Here is an 18,576-nt window from a genome sequence, read left to right on the forward strand (position 1 = left end):
AGAGAGAGATTTATATATGTTAGTGTGACATATGTTCACAATATAAGCAATACATACATAAAACACATGTCACTATAATGAAATGTGTTCCTAATTTTTAATATATATGTTTTATTTGTATGACTGCATGTAGTCTCTCAATATTTACATTTTATGAAAAATTCTACGTTGTAGATATTATAGCGGAGTCCAGCAGTTTAATTTCAGAACAAACCAGGAACCAAATTTTCCTTTGGCACTTGGGTTGTTATATATCATTCTCCTGCATCGCTGAAAAGCACAAAAGAAATAAAAACAGTGTTTTCATTTATAATAGTCAAGTACTGTTTGAACAGGTCTGGACAGATGGACAGAAAGACAGACAGGAAAGACCACTTTCTCACAAGTGAGCAGTTTACAGAAATTTCAGCACCTTTGGTGTAACTTTGGATACGTTTTTTTTGCAATGATGGCTTGACACAGCATCTGCAGGGTCTATCCGGTTAAAAACACATGGACGTACATTACGTCAGAGGGCACGCTCTTTGGAGGCAGGAGCTAAAACCTGCACAAGCTGTCAGCAATTGTGTGAGGAAAGCGACCAAAACTAATTCCCGAGTTTTCAGGAAAAGTCCTTTCGCCGAAGGGGAATGTTTTCTCAGACAGGATCAACTATAACTTAATCACGCAAACGTTATCAACAACCTTTTTGTCCGATTCAATAATGAAAAATAACAAAATTATATGATAGGATATAAAAACCGTGTCGTAGCACCCACATGGAAGATTCAGCATCCTGCCCTGTGGTGAGGACCAATACTGGGGCTGACGCGGAAATTGAGGAACGACAGCCGTGAGCCTGACCACCGTGCAGCCTACCGCCTGCAGAGAGAGGGGGAGGTGAGCAACGGATATTAGCCTTACCAATGAGAACTAGAGAGACACAGTAAGATCCCGCACTAGGGAGACTGCGCGTTGCGTTAGCAGTTTAGGCCACTTCGTCAACCTCCCACTCGTTTCCTCCTGCTGTAAAACTAAATGACAGTAATTGTCTCATTCATCACATTTATATCTAACTGGAATATCTTCCCCGGCGCTTGTTCATCTCCGTCAGGTTGAAGAAACAACGCAAACAGCTCATGATCTTGGGCGCGAATAAAATTGAGCTGACAAGTGACCAAAGAAGTGATACGCAAACCATCTCGTGAACATGAGCGGAGGTCTAACCTGACGAGAGTATTAAGCACGATCAATACATGCCATATTGGAGGGACTGATGCTGCTATGATATTGATGGGTACTTGGTTGTAGGGAAGAGCACGGCGTCGGAGCTCCTACCGTAGTCTTTCACCGCTCAGCTCTACAGGCTGCTACCGAGGAAAGCGTGACGGAGGCGTTTTGCCAATGTGTCCAGCAAGTGGTGGACGAACAAGCTAATGGTGTGAGGGGAGGGGAGGAGGGGGGGTGAAGGAGACGAGCGACACATCACACAGGATATATTGTCTGTGTTAGTATGATACGATGTTGGCAGGCAATTGTCCAAGCTCCCCCCCCCCCCTATTCCGGCATTAATCCTGCAGATCTGAAGTCCTGCTTGAGAAGGGAAGAAGAGAAGAATAAGGAAAAAAGTAGAGAAAATATGAAAAGGACGATTGAATGAAAGAAAAATCCTCCAACTTTTTAACTCTTCTCCTGGTTCATAAGCTAAATTTTTTACACGACATATGTACCCGGCACCCATGCCAACTCCTAAGAAGGACAAGAGGAAGTGCAGAAAATGTATCTGCCACTGACATGCAAGCTTTATTTTGGCTTTGAAGGGACAGGGAGGAGAGATGGAGAGAAGATGAACGCTGGTGTGAACTGCCATCTGGATTTTACAGGTGCTGCTTTCCCAACTGTCACTCCTGCTTGTTTCAGTGTCCAGGAAGACTCCTCTGATGGTCAGCATGGTGTTTCCGCGATTCGGCCCAAATGTCGGGATGATTTCGTGGATCTCCGGTTCTGGTGACGCGGCCGGCGAGACTCCTTATACTTAAGTGTTTTGCAAGTGCAAACCAACATGAAAGGAACAAAAAAAAAAAAAAACAAACAAAAACAAAACTCATTTCTTACCACAAAGGTGAAGCCCTCCATCTTGGCTACCTTGTTGCCAGTGGTGACCTTCACCGTGTGACCCGACGGGGTGAAGTTCCCACTGAATACTGGGGAACACTGCATTTCAGTCCACCTAAACACAACATACAGAACCAGGCATTATACCCTCGTCCCAGCCACCCAGCGTTTATCCTAATTCAATGATCATCCTCTGCCCTGCAGGAACGCACAAAGAGGTCGTCTTCATGTGGGACTGGGTGGGTGGTGTTCTTTTTTTTTTCTCTCCCCGTCACTTGTAATGAGGTTGTTTGTAGCAAAAGGGGCTTTTGAATGGGACGAGGCCTCAGTGGATTTGGGAGAGCGGAAAAGTCTGGATGCAGCGATTTTTCCCAGCAATTTTTCAGTTAGGGGAGTCATGTGTTGAATGTGGCACGCTGCTGGAGAAAAGAAAGAGGGGGGGTGGAGGGGGATGGGGTGGGGTGGGGTGGGGGGTTCTTAACATTCTTCCTCCAACACAATAACCCCTATTAAAACCTGCTCAGCCCCTATAGGACGCCAGTGTACGCGTCCCTTTATCTCGTAAACACCCACCACTTAGTGCACACTGTCTCTCTCTCTGCCTCTCAAAGGTGGCCTTTCAGATACGGCGCAGGAGCAGTGTTGTTTTCACAATGCATGCACAAGATATGCAAGCGAGATGTGTAAAATATGAACACACACACACACACACACCTGTTTGCGTTGTCCTGTCGGGGCAGTTTGCAGTGAGCTCCCGCCACCTCCACAGACACCAGCGACGCCTTGAAGCTCTCCGTCTTGTCGAAGCCAAAGTTGCGTCCGCAAATCGTCACCGTTGTAGAACCTCGAATTGGCCCAGAGGCGGGAAACACCTAACGCATGTAAACAAGGAACGAATTAAAGCTAATGTCTCAGTGCTCTCTAGAAATCAATGTCACTTTGTGCTGTAAAGCAACACGACGTCTTTTTCTGCTCTTTGCAAACCCTCCGGAAAAAAACATATGATAGATGATTAAATACTGAACAGAGCTAATGAGTAAGGGTCTCATTTGCTTACGGTAATTAAAGCTGGGGTGGGCGTCAATGAGCAACAATTCCATAATCACCTTTTGTGATTTTGTGAAGGGAGAATTTGACCAATCAAAGGTCTTTTCAGAGACGAAGCGATGTGTTGTACTGATGGATCGTGTAGGTAGATTCACCATGAGAGCAGGTGATGAGTGGCTAGGTTGCTAATAGTTTAGCCCTCTGTGTGTATGAAGCATCTGCAACACGCCCGAGCTGCAGGACGGTTTATTATTTCTTCAAAAAGAAAAATAAATAAATAAATAAATAGATGTGCTCTGAGAAAGCAATGTTATGCTTTGAAATCACTCTGTATCAAACAACACTGCAGATAAGTGATGTGGATGAAGTGCAAGGGCGCCCTGACACTAGATGTCAGATACTCCAGCGATAACATCCAAATGTTGAGTAAGTTAGTGAAGTAAAGCCAAGTGAGTTAAGGTAGTCCCAGACAAAGAGTTGTTTTTACAGGTTTTTGCCCCATTAACCTGTTGTTGGGTTTTCTTCAAAGGAGACAGTGGAGCAGCGAGGGGGGGGGGGGGGGGGGGGGGGGGAGTAAAGCCTCACAATGTCAGAGAGGTGTTAAATAGGACAGAGCTGCTTTAAAAAAAAAAAGAAAAAAGAAAAAGAAAAGGAGACTGTGACCTTCACTGATGTCACACTGCGGCAGAGACAGACAGCGCTAACATACAGATCAGTTCAACACACAGATTATACAGGGCTGCTTTTATGGAAGGAGAGAGAGAGAGAGAGACGTGACAACACGAGAGGTCTTCCAGCAAACTGAGTCAGCAGGAAGCTGCAGAGTCACTAAAGTTTGCTTTCAGGTTCAGGTTATTTGCACAGTGTTGAAACAGCAGCGGACTGAACAATGAAGAACTGATAAGTTTAAACACAGGACTAGAAAACAGGGTTTAAAAGTTCTCACTCTGCCGTCATGTTTTTATTTTCTAAAATCTACTCGGCTCGGTGGGTGGACACTGGTGAGTGAATTAGAAACTGTGACCTTCCTGTCTTGACCGTCACCGTGGAGACCAGTCCTCGTGATTACCTTGGTAATGACAGGTGTACAGTGCTGTTGTGTCCAGATGGAGGAGGGACACTGGTTGGCTCTGGTGCAGCGGCCATCACACCAGCCACAATCAGTCACCCTGGATGACAGCAAACAGGAAGTGCAGGTGGTCAGCTGACCACAGCCGGGGCCTATCAAGGGCACCTTGGTGATCTAGAAAGGAGGTCAGAATTAAGGACAAAAAGGCAGAAACAGAAACAGACCATAGTCCCACTTGGTTCTTTATACACTTGAAATAGTGAGAGGAAGACAAACACACAGCTCCTTCAAATTCACATAGTGATGTGTGTGTTTTTCCCCTCAGACAGAAATGGATGCAGAGCCGTGACTGTAAGCCTTTAGGAACAATATTCTCCTTTATCATTTGGCTCTGCTCCCTGTTCACTCTCGTGTTATTTGCCTTCTGCAAGCATTTCTGTTTTAGCAAGAACTTGTTTTGGTGCAAAGTTTTTAGTGATGAACACAGAACAGAGTCCAAACTGAATGTTTAACATCAGAATTCACACCAAAAAGAGACTCAGGGATGTATTTGTGTCCTTCATCTCTGCGGTTCTGAGCCCACCTTGTTCCCTGTGGCCATTAGCATGGCTCCTTCTGAGTGGTTGTCGTCCAGCAGTGCCACGCTGGAGGAGACGGGTCTCGAGTCCAGGTGTATGTTGACATGAGGAGAGGCAAATCGGGAGAACAGCACCTGAAGGAGGGAGGACACGTCAGGCCTTTGTATTTTCTATTTCTATTAAAATCAATACACTATATATCAAATCTATACTTGTCGTCCACCAGACAGGACCTTCTTGTGGATGCAGCCAAATTTAAACCAATAGGCCTAAAATGAAAAACAAGGTGCACACAATGGCTACATCTGTTGCTAAAGATAACTTATAATTAAATAAAATCAGAAGCATGCAAGTCACAAGGTGTCTGGGATTTTTTTCTTTTGAAAGCATCCAGCACACAGGTCAGATGAGGACACCTGGTTATGAAGGAGGAGGGTTTTGTTCACTTCACTTGTCACCGCTGGTTTTCATTGCTGCTATGTTTATTTGGAACGCTTCACAATGTTGAACACAATCCAAACCAAAGGGATGAAAAACTAGAAGAGATTAATACGATTTTTGGCACCGAACCAGCAAAATACGATCCAGATTGTGTCATCTTTCCCCGGGTAATTCCTTCACTGGTGTTTGTCTTATTTTTAATGGATCCATTGTGGAGAGTAGAATTGTTTTTGTTTTTTAGCGAGGTCCATTACAGTGTGGTGTCTTGTCCACAGTCAAGGTTAAGAAAAGGGCTTTCTCACTGTAGACATTTTGAATTATCACGAGAAGGAATAGTACAGGTGTAACTAAGATGTGTCTGCTCTTGTGTCGGCACGGCACGCCAGTGAGCCTGCAGGGCTCTTGCTCTAATACAGAAAACTGGAACGCAGCCATTATTAATTAGTTAAACCTTTCTTTGACAAGTCAAAATGTCCGCCCTGCCAAAAGTCTCGAGCTGGTTTAGAAGCAACCCTGATTATTTGTCATTTAACAGGAAGTTTTTGTCAGATTTTACAATTACTAACTATTTTACTAACTTCCCATCATTTTCCAACAAGGGCTTTTGAAAGTAAATTGTATTGTAAACACTATTATATTTGACATTTTGGAAATTTCCCTTTTTGTTGGCTCTCTGAGATTTAAATGGGAAAACAATATCAATTTAATCTCCGTGCATTCAGTAAAGAAAGGGGTCCAGGACCTGTTTAGCCTTTAGCTTTACCAACACTGGAAGCAGAAACAGCTAGCTAGCTGTAGCTCTATCAAAGTTCTTCTTATTAACACGTTATTGTGTCCATTTTTGAAATGTGAGGAAATAGAAAACAACACACTGTGATGCAACAAGCATTTCTTGACATTTCTGTCCTCACCATGACGTTCTTGGTTTTCACACTTCTTTAACTCAGCTGACTCTTTGACGTTCTGGTGACTAGCTTGCTAGCTAACAAGATACAACATGGAAAATAAGTTTTGCAGTTTTTGGAAGACATATACAGTATTTTGCCTTTTGCTGGGCGACTAAACACTTCATGCTACCTCTGTTTTAACACACAAATTTGATGTTGTGGAGCTAACAATGACCTCTCTATTATGTGTATTACTTTAATCACGATGACAAAGACTCTTGATGGTCCACACTAGATTACACGCAGTTAGCAGCATTTGACAGCTATAAAACTAGTCTGGTAATCGGCAGCTCCAGCCTTTACACCTGTCTCAAATATCGATATTTTAACAATATCACTGTCTCTGTCCAGTAAATATGTACGAACTTCTTACTATTTGAAGTTAAGAGCTCACTTTTCAATCCAGATGTGAACTTTTTAAACATAGTTGCGACAGGACAGACTGTTGCTGGGGCAGGCAAGCCATCGGCAGAAGCACTGCATACTCTGACATTTTGTGTTGTGTTTCTCTCTCTCTCTCTCACACACACACACACACACACACACACCTGGAACAGCGTTTATCATTTGTGGTTTCGCTGCAATTACAGGCCTGGGAGAAAACAGAACAGAACAGGGTCTCTAATGGGGTGTGTGGTTGCTCCAGTTACATGAAGCCCTTCAAATTATACTGTTCCCCCTATGATACACCCCCACACACACACACACACACACACACACACACACACACAATTAGATATAGTCCACTGACACTCACAATCTTTCTGCTGTGTCAGAATGGAGCAAAATCACACACACATACCAGGTAGCCTAATACACACTGCAGGAATGGCAGTAATGGTGTGTGTGTTGACTGTAAGTTACTGTGTGAAAGAGCATCCAGTAAATACCTAAAACACTCTGCATTGTAACTTTTAAAATGCGATTGCTCCTCGCCTCACCCCCAGAAAATGCCTTGTTTTCCAGCGTCATGCTTCCCCACTGTTTGAGCCTCATGATCAACGTTAGCTTTGTGACAGCGAGTATAATGGGTGGCTTTCCTCTGGGGACGAGGCCATACAACAGGCATCTCTCTGGAGGTAATAGCGGTGTAAATTACAGCTTATTGTATTAAGCAGGCCGGGGGGAAGTTTGGCCTATAAACACGGCCACTGTGTTATTCCCACAGTGGCCCGACTGAAGCCGAGGGAAACACTTCCTGAGCCAGAAAGGAGTCCATGGAGGGGAACAGCGCTCTTTTTCTTTCACTGCCTCTACCCCGTGTTCCCTCTTGCCTCGTCCGCTGGGAGCCACCAGGAAACCGAAATACATGAAAAGTTGACAGGCTTTTTTTTTGTGGTTTTTTTTAAATAGTACTAACAATGAAATGACCTGCCAAAGCAAAGACGACCCGTCTCTCACAGACTCTTGTTGCTGCTCAGCTTTGGACGGACAGAGCAGGTGGCCGGAGGGTCGTCAGTTCAAGTTGGAAAAATCAGAGCAGGGAGAGTGGACAAGACATTTCAAACACATTTGGTTACCTTTTATTTTCATATTCTTTAGTCATTAATTCTATCTTCATCATGAATTTCCCTTAGGGGATAAATAAAGTATCTATCTATCTACTCAATAAAGTATAAGTGCTGCAATCTGGGAACAAGGCGACACATTTATTTTGAAGGTACAGGGCAAGTAAACAAGTTTAGCAGAATTATCCACTTTATTTGCACCACTTTTATTTTTAAAACCAAAAGTGAGAGCACCTGACATTACTGTTCACTTTTCCCCTCCAGGTCCTGTAAGATCCTTCCAGTCCTGTCTGTCTTTGTCTTTTGTCCGTCTTTCTATCAAGATAATGCTATCAACATTGCTAATATTGTTAGCAAAATCTATGTATGACTAAAAGTTACTTAATATTAGGATGTTGGATTCATTCTGACACAAATCTCTGGCTCCTCTGACAATGTAAAAAATGCCTCTTATCAAGTCGTTTCTGCCTCTATTAAGTGACTTTCTTAACACAAGTGAAAACATCTGAAAATCAAGACAGACCCCTGCCGTATTCTTTCTTGACTCAAGACTCAACCACTCTTTTCCAGACAAATTTTGGAGTAAACAAAAGTCGATATTTATTCAAAATGGCTGATCTGTTTCGAGAAAGTAAGACTTTTAGGAAACGGTTACTTGATAAAATGGAGAGTTTTGCAGTGCAGGGACAGCTGGTCTCCTCTTCAGACCTTCTAAAACCCCTCAGCTAAAACAATGAACTTCAGCCAACCACAAAAAAGAAAACTGAAGGAGGGCCTGGGAGGGAGGGGGGAAGTGGAGATTGGGGGGAAGTGGAGGGGGGGGGGTTTGACGGTAAAGAAACACACAGCAACAGCTGCACGGGACGCTCAAGCGAGTTGAAAATGCCGTGCGAGGGAACGTGTCAGCGGAGCCCGTCGTTCACCATTAACGTGCCGTTCAGCTTGTAAGCCCTCTCGCCCTCCCCCCCACTATTCCACCATCCTAACATAACCCTCCTTCCTTCCATCCCTCCCTCCCTCCCTCCCTCCCTCCCTCCCTCCCTCCCTCCCTCCCTTTCCTTGCAGCTGTCGGCCCCTTTTTCCACGTCTCTCTTGCTGTTTTTTTTTCCACGCATGTCTTTTCATTCTTGTGTTTCAAAAACACGTGAGGTAATTCAGCTTTTACTTTATGTGTTTCATTCCATTCGCCACAGCCCCCCCCCCCCCAAAAGCACCAGTGCAGCCTCGCTTTACTTGCACTTTGCTCTGCAGCTGCAGCAGCCACTGCATGCAGCTGCACTGGCAGAGTGGATGGACAAAACCTCACATGAAAAAGGGAGGGAAAGTGACTGGGGTGAGTCACAGTCTGAGATGCAGCCACACTGGCTAGTCATGCTGAGTTAATTAAGATGAATGCCAAAATGCTATATTTCACCCCGATGACTCCTCAAAACAACATAATGCAACTAATGGACCTACAACAAGCCAAATGCTCATTTGAACTGCAGGTGCACTGGCACCAAAGGCTGCAAAATCATTTCATGTGCCAGATGAAAAACATTCCCCCTTCACACTGACGGAGGGGTTTTTGTGTCTAGACATAAAACTGTGCTAAATTTGGTTGAAAAGAGAACTTTATTTTTTAGATTTTAAATTACATACAAGCTTTTATTTTTTTCAAAATGACTATGTTTGAAAGACCTTTTAGCCTAATTCTAACCTCAACGTCTGCAAATTACAAAATCAGAGCTAATTTCGAAGCCGAGGGAAGACCGGCCTCTGACAAGACTATATAGACTCTTTGCAAAAACTATAAATTACAAGCTTCAGACAGTGGTTATTTATGTAAGAGGTGCAATTAAAAAAAAAGACTTAAACCAGTGTTCAAGGATGCATATCATGATGTAAAATAAAAACCCATAACCTTTTTCAGAGGAAGGAAGCGAAATGGAGGAGAGCAGATGATCTAAGGAAAGTCCATCTTTGTAGTTAGTGTTTGATGTTCACACGTTGTTGGATTCATTCATTCATTCATTCGTTATCATTAACCACTTATCCTCACAGAAAGGCCCCCGGCCGGCTGGCAGGTCCAAACCCAGGACCTTCTTGCTATGAAGCAACAGTGCAAACCAATGGACCGCTCTATATAGTTGAGGTGCTTTAACCTTTTGTGAATTTCCTGTATATGTATGTGGATCATTCAATCAATGCCCCCTGAGGAGATTTCTGTGCTACAGGTCTGATTCTTGAGGACACACAAGCAGCCATGTTTTCTCTCAGACTGCCCTTTTAACCCAGATAAAACAAGAGTGCAGGAACACCAGCAGCCTCCAGTCACTGCCCCACACTGATCCCACAACTCAAATCCCCCTACAGCTGAAGAGGCGGCAGTGACAGGTCGTGTGTGAGACGTTGGAAGCAGCTAAAAAAGCCGTCAGTTCTGGTGGAATCCACTGTTGGTTTGCACATTGACAGGCAAAATAGACTGTGTTTGCTCAGATGGCAGACTGGAACATGGGCTTTTTTGGCAGGCCGCTGAGCACAGGTCAAAGGAAAAGGAAAGCAAATTGTGCAAACAGAAAGGTCCCGGTGCTTGGTCACAGAGTGGCACCTGCAGAGGACTTTATGTTGTGTCTCCAGCAATGCGCTCTCACTCCTCACGTACCAACATCCTGCCACATTTACATGAACAATGACAGAGGGAAAAACTGCGCCTCAGGGTCTCTGTGTGTTTGTGCCTATAACTGCTGGTGTTTTACATGCAAATGAAGCGCCTTCACTTTTAGAAATGACGACAGGTGACTGATTTACCTGTATGTGGCGTCCGTCGGCGGTGCCCAGGAACGCCACTGCTCGGCCATGGACTGGAACCACATTGATAGATGTGACCAAGGTGTTCGTCAGCTCTTTGTGCCAGTACTCCAACCTCTGGACGAACTGGGTCACCTGCAGGCGGTACTTGCCCTCTTTCCCTTCGTGGATCCCCTCGTGTGGGTCGCAGTCGTCGGATGAGCTCTGCAAAGAAACCACAGGCATCGGGGGATTGTTATTTGTTTTTGGTGGCGGGCACGACAGTAACATGACACAAGGAGAACATCAGCAACTGTCAGCGTTCAACATCTGTATAAACGTCCTATGGAAGAAGTGCACTAGAAATGAGCAAACTAATGATCTGAAGCAAGCAGGAAGTAGGTCGGTACTGTAACTGTAGGTGCTGGACATACTGTACTTTCTGGGACTCATCAGCAAGGTTGGATCATTGTGTCAAAACAGAACAGCCCCCCCCCCCAAAAAGCACTTGTTATATAATATCATGTTGAACTATCTTCTTTCATATCGGGCTCGATGGGGGAGGGTTAAGAGCCAAGCCTCCTAAGCCCCCCTTAGCTCCTCTTTCATCAGGCAGCGCTCGTAATGGAGGTCTCGGCGTGATATTACCTCTAGGGCAAGTACACGCTTTGTTGAGGAGAAGTTAGTGGATGGCAGGATTTCATGGGAAACAGCGAGGAGACTTTCATGCTGTTTTTCATTCCATGAACTCGTTTTTTCTCTGTCCAACTGGGCAACCCCACTTTCTTTTTCTTTTTCTTTCTTTTTTTTTTTTTTTGTTGTTGCTCCTTTTATCCACCCTCCTCTTTCTCTACCTCCATCTCCTCTCTTGAGTTTTAAAAAACGAAAAATCTGTCACTCCGAGCTCCGCTCTTTGGTTTTTTTCAAACGTCGCTGGGTTGTGCAGACTGTTGTGTCTGGAGCCTTTGGAGCATACAGTGAAAGCACGGACTGTAGCCAGAGCTGGATTCAGCGCTCTTTTCTCTATCAATACCCCCACACCCCCCCTCCTCCTGCCTCTCTCTCTCTCTCCCTTTACTGCCCAGGCTTGCCCTCTCACCACTTTGGCTCTTTCTTGTGTTTAGTCATGGCCTCCTGTCCCAGCCTCAGGTTTCATTAATTATTAATGACCCACAGGGTGGCGGGCCTCTTGTGGCTCTTTAAGGTCCTTGACCCGGCCGCTTGACCGGACCTGAGCTCTCTGTTGTTTTCTCAGCTTCAGTGGATGATGACCTCCTGAGTGGGAGTCACAAGGAGCAGGGTGATTACAGGTACAATGGTTATGACAACCGGTGGGTGCCTCGCTGTGCCATTAGTGTATACAGTTTTTAGCAGGAAACACCTGACTTTACACAGACATGTTCGTGACCTCGGTTATAGCCTTTTGTTTGTGACTTAGAGGCTAAAAAAAAAAAGTGATGTTACTGCATCAAAGTTGGTTTTAATCACTTGCAGACTCATGATCTCCCTCTGCCTCTACCTTAAGGACTCCCTGGTTCACGAGGCCATTATTTGTGGTTTGCATGAAACATGCTGCATCATTTGTTTAGTGCAAGCTTTGAAGATGAAGAGAACAATGGTGGAGTCATAAATCGGAAAAAGTTTCTTTCTCGGTGACGTCACGTAGCTGAGACCAACAAGAGGCCTGCACGAAGAAGAGGAAAGGCAAAAGAGAAACCTGGCGGACTGACAGGCATGCAGCGACAAACCTTGGTTAAATTAAATGTCCTCAAGGCCAGTGGCTGCAGCGAGAGAGACAATGGTTAAGTCAAATGCAGGGAAAATGTGGAGGAAATTGAAACCTGGCAGAAAGGTTGGATGTTTTTTCATGCCAAACACATAAAAAGATGGTGCAGCCAGCTGATCTGCACTGAATTACTCTGTTAATAGTTGAAAACCGGATGAGGAACGATAGCTCGGGACTGAAGTTGATTTGGAAATTGGATAAAGAAAAGGACACGTCGGAAGAAAATGAAGGTTTGAGCCGGAGAGCCGAGGCGGAGGAAAACATCTCCTCTTCAGACATGATTGATGAGTCTCTGATGTGGACGTCGGCGTGTGCGTTACACACCTCTACCCACGAAATTCAGGTTGAAATATGACCCATAATAATAACCCTCTGTCGGCGCTTTCGGAACAGGACGGGAGCACATACGAAGAACTTCTCAAAACTGGGGCAGATAGAGACATCATCACCGCGGAGATTCTGCCACGCGGCTCAAAAAACAGTCCCCAGGCCGACTGTTTTCAGAGCAAACAAACAGGACTTTGGGGGTGTTTGTTGAAGCGGAGCAGGACGATAGGAGGGGAACTGAACTGAAAAGGTCTTGCAATCCCTCCGCTGAGGTATTCGCGAGGATCAAGGCAATGAAATTGGACAGCGGAAAGGCTGTTTTGACGAGCTTCATTTGAAGCGCTGTTATCCTTGGCTGTTTCTTGGCGTGGAGACGAGGGAGCTTGAGAGGACGCCACGCCGACACCGTCACGGAGGCAAACAGGTTCTTCAAGAAAGTTTAAGTCTCGCATAAACTTCAAGACAGACCTTTAATATATATCTTTTTTAAAATCATACCAGCCTCTACTGACAACCACAGAGCTGACACAACAGCTTGTTTTTGGCAGACTTTCACAATAAGCTTTCATGCCAAGTGGACAAGACAAACAAAACAACGCAAATCTGACAGAGATCATGTTGTGATTATTTTGGCAGATATTGTGATACGAGTCATGATTTCTGTTGAAAAGGTTTTTTTATTTCATTTTATAAAAATATAAAAATAGAACATGCAGAACATGATTTATCTGCTTCATCTGCGGCCTGTTGTGACACATTTCACCCTTGTTTAAAAAAAATTGCAGCTCCTGTAATTTGAATATATATTTGATTAATTGTTCAGGCCTAATTATAATCATGTGAACCCTAAAATGAAACGCAGTCCAATTGTTTTCCAAAATTTTTTCTCATTCCTTTACACACATTCATCTTTTGGAAGATTTATGGCTTTGGCAAGTGCTCCCGATGTTCGACATATTTCAGGCCATTCTGTGAGCGTTGTCTCTCGGCCGGAGAACAGGCACCGTGGGGCAGATACGCTGAGATACTGTACACCTTTTGCCCCATACTTAACCAGCAGCCATTGTCCCCCAAAACAACGACATGGCGATAAGGTTTCAGCGTCGCGGAGCTCCCCGACCCTGCAGCACCGCTCAGGAGAGTCAAGGGAGGGGTGGGGTAGGGGGGTGAAAGGTGATCTGCGTGGCTTAATGTCGTTTTCATACTCTCACTGTGGCCCCTGGGTCCTGTGCGAAGAGACACGCTAATGCCTGAATTATAAACCGTGGGCCGGGTTACTGGCAGAGGAGGGTTCGGATACAAACACTGTCGCTGCGATGCAAAAATAGAGCGAAGGCGCTCTTGCTAATGTTCGAAAATACACATCGTGTCGCAGAGGCTTAGCCCGAGTTAGCGGACTCGTACACATGCACAAACCCCCCGTGGAGCCCGGCTTGTTGCTGGCCGCTCAGCTGGCTCTCTCACTGGAATAACAGACCTCTGACCCGCGGATCACTTGTGCAATTGTGAGCTGCAGACGCTGGAGAGGTTCGGCTGTCGGCGGGGTGTGTGGAAATGCGTCTTTTAGAGAAAGTGAAATGTGGAGGAATGTGGAGTGCTCATACGCTTGTGTGTTGTGCATTTGCTGAGGGTTTGGGGGTGAGGGGTGGGGTGGGGGTGGGGGTGAGGGGGTGGGGGGGGTGTATTGTTGCAGTAATGTTACAACACACATTACAGTACTCCACCTGGGCTCAGGGTGCACGTTACCCTGCAACCTGACTCTCAGCGGCTGTAATAACCGCGATGTGTGTGTGTGTGTGTGTAAGTACGCAGGTGGCTGCTTGCACCACGCACATGCAGTCATGTGTTAATGTGTGTTTACATGTATGTGTGTGTGTGTGTGTGTGGCTGTAGGGGACAGTCAGGGTGTGAGGGACAGTTTAACGAGCGAGAGAAGCTGACAATAAGGCGACAGAAGACCGACCCCGGCGCTCGCAGCGCAGCTGGCCTCGCCCCCTCGCCCTCGAGTGGCCTGACGCCAGACGCCAGGCAGGGCTACGGCTTTGTTTATAATGGCGCCCTGAGGTGGGCACGACCACGGGCAGAAAACGACCTCACACATAAACAGGTCCAACAGAATAAATATGTGGAGATTGACGTAGATTCTGGACGTGGTGGTGATGTAGTGAAGATAATACTGAAATATCATTTTGTAATCAATGTTTTCAGGTGCAGTTTTTATTCTAATGGATGAAGTTTGCAGACGACACAGAGGAAAGTTTCCACTGGACCCTTGGGTTTATTATTTCTCTGACACGTGATTCCAGAACTGGATGCAAACAAACAAAACAAACAATAAAAACCAGCACTGAAGAGCAAAAACCTGTTTTTCCAGATTCAGAAATTGGGATAAAATTCACAGAATGATATTTCATTAACTCCACCGTTTCCTTTCATGCTTTGCAGCAAACAGATTATTGCATCCACAAAATAAAGGACACTGTGTGTGGTGGAAAAAAAAAGTGGGGGTGTTGAATTCATCCACCGTGTATACAAAGGTCTCCCAAAATAGAATTGACAGTCATCCTGGTGTCACTCTCTGTGGCTGTGTCTGGAGGTTTTCTAAAATCACTGGTTTTCCGAAAGACGCCCTCCTCGCATCCATCATCAAATTCCACAACTGTCATCTGCCAGCGTCCGAGGCTGCGAGTGGCAACGACCGACAGGTCGTTTACTCGCTGAGATAAACACACGTACAACAGCTGCACACTGGGTTTAGAAAGCTGCCTGAAACTTTATGCAACGTTGTTGTTTGCTCACATGTTTTCCTGTGCAGACCTCCGCTACGTTCATCTTTCAACCACTGGAGTTCTCTCTCAACCAAAGATATTCAAGCCGTCCATCCTCGACCATCCGTTTGAAAATGATGCTGTCCATAATGAGATACTGCAGGAATGCCGTCTTTACATTATCCATATACACACAAACATGTAATTTGCATTTTATGCTTACTTCATGAAAAGTTTTAGAGCCAGTGTTGGAGCCAGTCTTTCCCCCTGGGCAGAAGTGGGAAAGAACAACGACACTGCCCAAAATCCTCGAGCGCCCGACGCAGTTCACAGGTCATTGTCTAGCGTCTTTTCCTTGCTTTATTTTAATACATTAAACGCATCACATCCTCTCACGCGGCGCTGCTAGGAGGATATTCTCTGGTTCAGTCCAGATACTGAGGAGAAAAAAAAGCTTATTGTTTCATGAAAATGTTAAACAGAGAATCTTTAAGTCTTTCCTCCGACCAGTCCCGACTTCAGTTTTGCCCTTTTGCCCACCTATTCTCCTCCTCCCCTCCAATTCTTCTCCTGACAAACCACCTTCCTCTCTTTTATTTCTATTTCCTTACAAACACAAACACACACACACACACACACACACACACACACACACACACACAGCCCATTCTAACTGCTAAATAATCTGTTAATGTGTGTGTGTGTGTGTGTGTGTTCTTCTCAGCTTCTCCCACAAAGGAACAATACAGCTTCCAGCCTCTAAATCACCTTAACAGTATGAAGCCTGGTCGGGTGAGTGATGATCCCGCATCCTCCGCCTCCTCCGCCTCCTCCGCCTCCAACGAGAAACTAAAATATCATCTCTGACTCTGAGAACGCAGCTAGGGATGATTTTTCATCACTGCTTGACACTGGAACTTTTCTTTTTTTTCATGCATGTATCAACATATTTTCCCTCTTCTTCTTCTAAGAGATCTGGGGATTTATGCGATTGAAAAACAAGGGGAGGGAAGATGATGGACCGCTGAGTTTGGCGATCAGGGGCCAAAAGACACTATTCCTGCCGCTGTCTGAGAACACTCTTTGATTCCTTCTGCTTCTCCTCGACAGTAACACATTCTTTCAGACGAGCTTTCCAGAGTCGCCCCTGAAAAAAAATCCACATCTCAGTCAGACTGACACAGTAGCTGGAGTTACAGTCTGGAGATCAAAGGGAATTAAAGAGGTCGACTCCCAAATAGACCGAGAGAGGAGTTTATAAAATTATTCACTAAGGCCGGTTTCTGTGGTATTTGTGTAACAGACGCATCATTTTTCCTTTTGATGAGCGAGATACGAAGTTACATCCGTGCGACTCTTTACCCTAGGTGTTTCATAAAAAGCTCCAGACACATGAGACACATTACACCATATAAAGCCGGCCTCGTCACGCTCGGCTCGCACCCTGGGTATGAAACGTTCAGTAAAATAACTCCTGCTGGACTCGTACTTTTCCCCTCCGTCCTTTTTTATTTTATTTTTTTTATTTGTTTAAACGCCGAGGTCACTGATGGTATTAGTGACATCTGCTGCGAGGACGCCGCGGCACGGACCTTCAGTTAGCTGTGAAGGTAGGTGCTTGGGATGTAAGTGCACCGCTGCTAGAAGCTGATGGGGTGTCATTACTGTGATAAAAGGTAAGGACTTGTGCGTAGGAATACGGTAGTTCAGTGGTTGAAAAAAAGTAGTTCCAAAGGAACGGGCTGTTTGATGACAGATAAAGCGGTGAAAATGGTATTAGCTTTTTTTATTTTTGTCTGTGGACGTGTTTTTAAGAGGCTGAAACGCGATTTCGCGGTGCTCTCGGCGATACACCGGCACCTCACACAACCCCATGTCAAATAACCTGAACCTTAAGTATTGGCATCCGGCTCTAAGGGGTCAGCACACCCAGGAAAGACGATGATACTCTCTTGTGATGGTGGTATCTAGTTTATCTGGGAGATCTCTGTGTGTAAGAGATTGCGCAGTTTCGTTGGTGACGCTCGCAGCTTTTGAAAGCCGAACCGTGCCCTTTCTCTCGACTCTCGATTAATCACCGTCCTCGCTGTGAGGCGATTTCGTAAGGAATAGTTTCTGGAAGAACGTCGCTCCAAGGGCATTTCTCAACAGCGTGAGCACCACGGACACAAACTCCACTCACTTCTGGAAGCAGAAATCACCGTAGGTACGTGAGGAAACATGTTTCTGGTTATTTGAGTGACTCCCAACCTTTAATTTCAAGGTGTTTACATTCACAGCAGATGAATGGCTCAGGCACTGCACTGTTTGTTTTTTTTAATATATATATATATTGCACCCAAGGGTAAAAAAAAAGGGGCTACAAGTATAATATGGATGAATATGGATGTGAACAACCCCAAACACCCTGTCCTTATACTTTCTGACTGCAGTGCAGCAAAATGAGTCATGACACGGGGTAATTTTCGGGGTGCAAATGAGCGCCACATCATGCTTTGCTCCTTCAGCCTGGATATTACTCACTCAGGACAATATTTTACAGCATTAATGTCTTTCTAAGGTCTGATCAATCACCACAAACTGACAGCCGAGCGGCCGCGTTTACTAAAGCAGCTGCCAGTCCTACATGTGCTCTTAATTACAGGAACACATGAATGTAAAGGACGAGGAGAGGAGNGGGGGGGGGGGGTGTGATTTAGTGTTGAGGCTGCTTCGGAGAGTTAGCACCAATCATCTACTGGAATGATTTTATTAGCGTTAGCGTTAGCCTCCACAAAATGATTGCTACAGCCAGAGGGGCTTTAAGAGTCCAGCCTCGCTCGGCCCCGAACAGCTTCGCTGACTGTGTCAAAAATAACCGGACCTTTGTACAGAGGGGGAGGAAGAAGCCGGGATGTGCACACAAGTTTTAAAAAGATATAACCTGACATTTTTTTAAGTTATTCAGCCAAATCTCTCTTTTTTCTTTTTTTTTTTTCCTCTCCAGAATTCCTGCTTCCTAGCAGTCTGGAATAATCAAATCCATCCACCGGTGCAGACGCTTGGCAGAATCTCCGGTGAAGATTTCACTGTGAGACGAACCTGCCAAAAACCTTCTCGCTACCATTTAAAGCTCAGAACATTCATGACTGTTAGTGGCTCCTTCTGCTTCTCCTTCTTTCTTTTTTTTCCCTTCAGGACCTGAGAGGTAATTTTCTATCTTGGAGATGGACTGAAGTGAAGTGAAGTGGGGGGGGGGGGGG

At 45.2% G+C, this 18,576-nt stretch overlaps 1 protein-coding gene across 1 annotated transcript in view; it reads right to left on the reverse strand.

Annotated features, from left to right (window-relative positions):
- The window catches only part of met (MET proto-oncogene, receptor tyrosine kinase), a 67,692-nt gene that overhangs the window by 31,645 nt on the left and 17,471 nt on the right, over positions 1-18,576 (reverse strand). The window contains exons 3-7 of the mRNA XM_022743607.1: positions 10,475-10,678; positions 4,794-4,922; positions 4,211-4,384; positions 2,809-2,966; positions 2,095-2,209 (exon numbers count right to left, since the gene is read on the reverse strand). Coding sequence (XP_022599328.1) covers positions 2,095-2,209; positions 2,809-2,966; positions 4,211-4,384; positions 4,794-4,922; positions 10,475-10,678 — 780 coding nt within the window. The remainder of the gene's footprint in view (positions 1-2,094; positions 2,210-2,808; positions 2,967-4,210; positions 4,385-4,793; positions 4,923-10,474; positions 10,679-18,576) is intronic.

The sequence above is a fragment of the Seriola dumerili genome, unplaced genomic scaffold (genome assembly GCF_002260705.1).
Source record: "Seriola dumerili isolate Sdu_G_001 unplaced genomic scaffold, Sdu_1.0 BDQW01000070.1, whole genome shotgun sequence".
NCBI classification, from domain to species: Eukaryota; Metazoa; Chordata; class Actinopteri; order Carangiformes; family Carangidae; genus Seriola; species Seriola dumerili.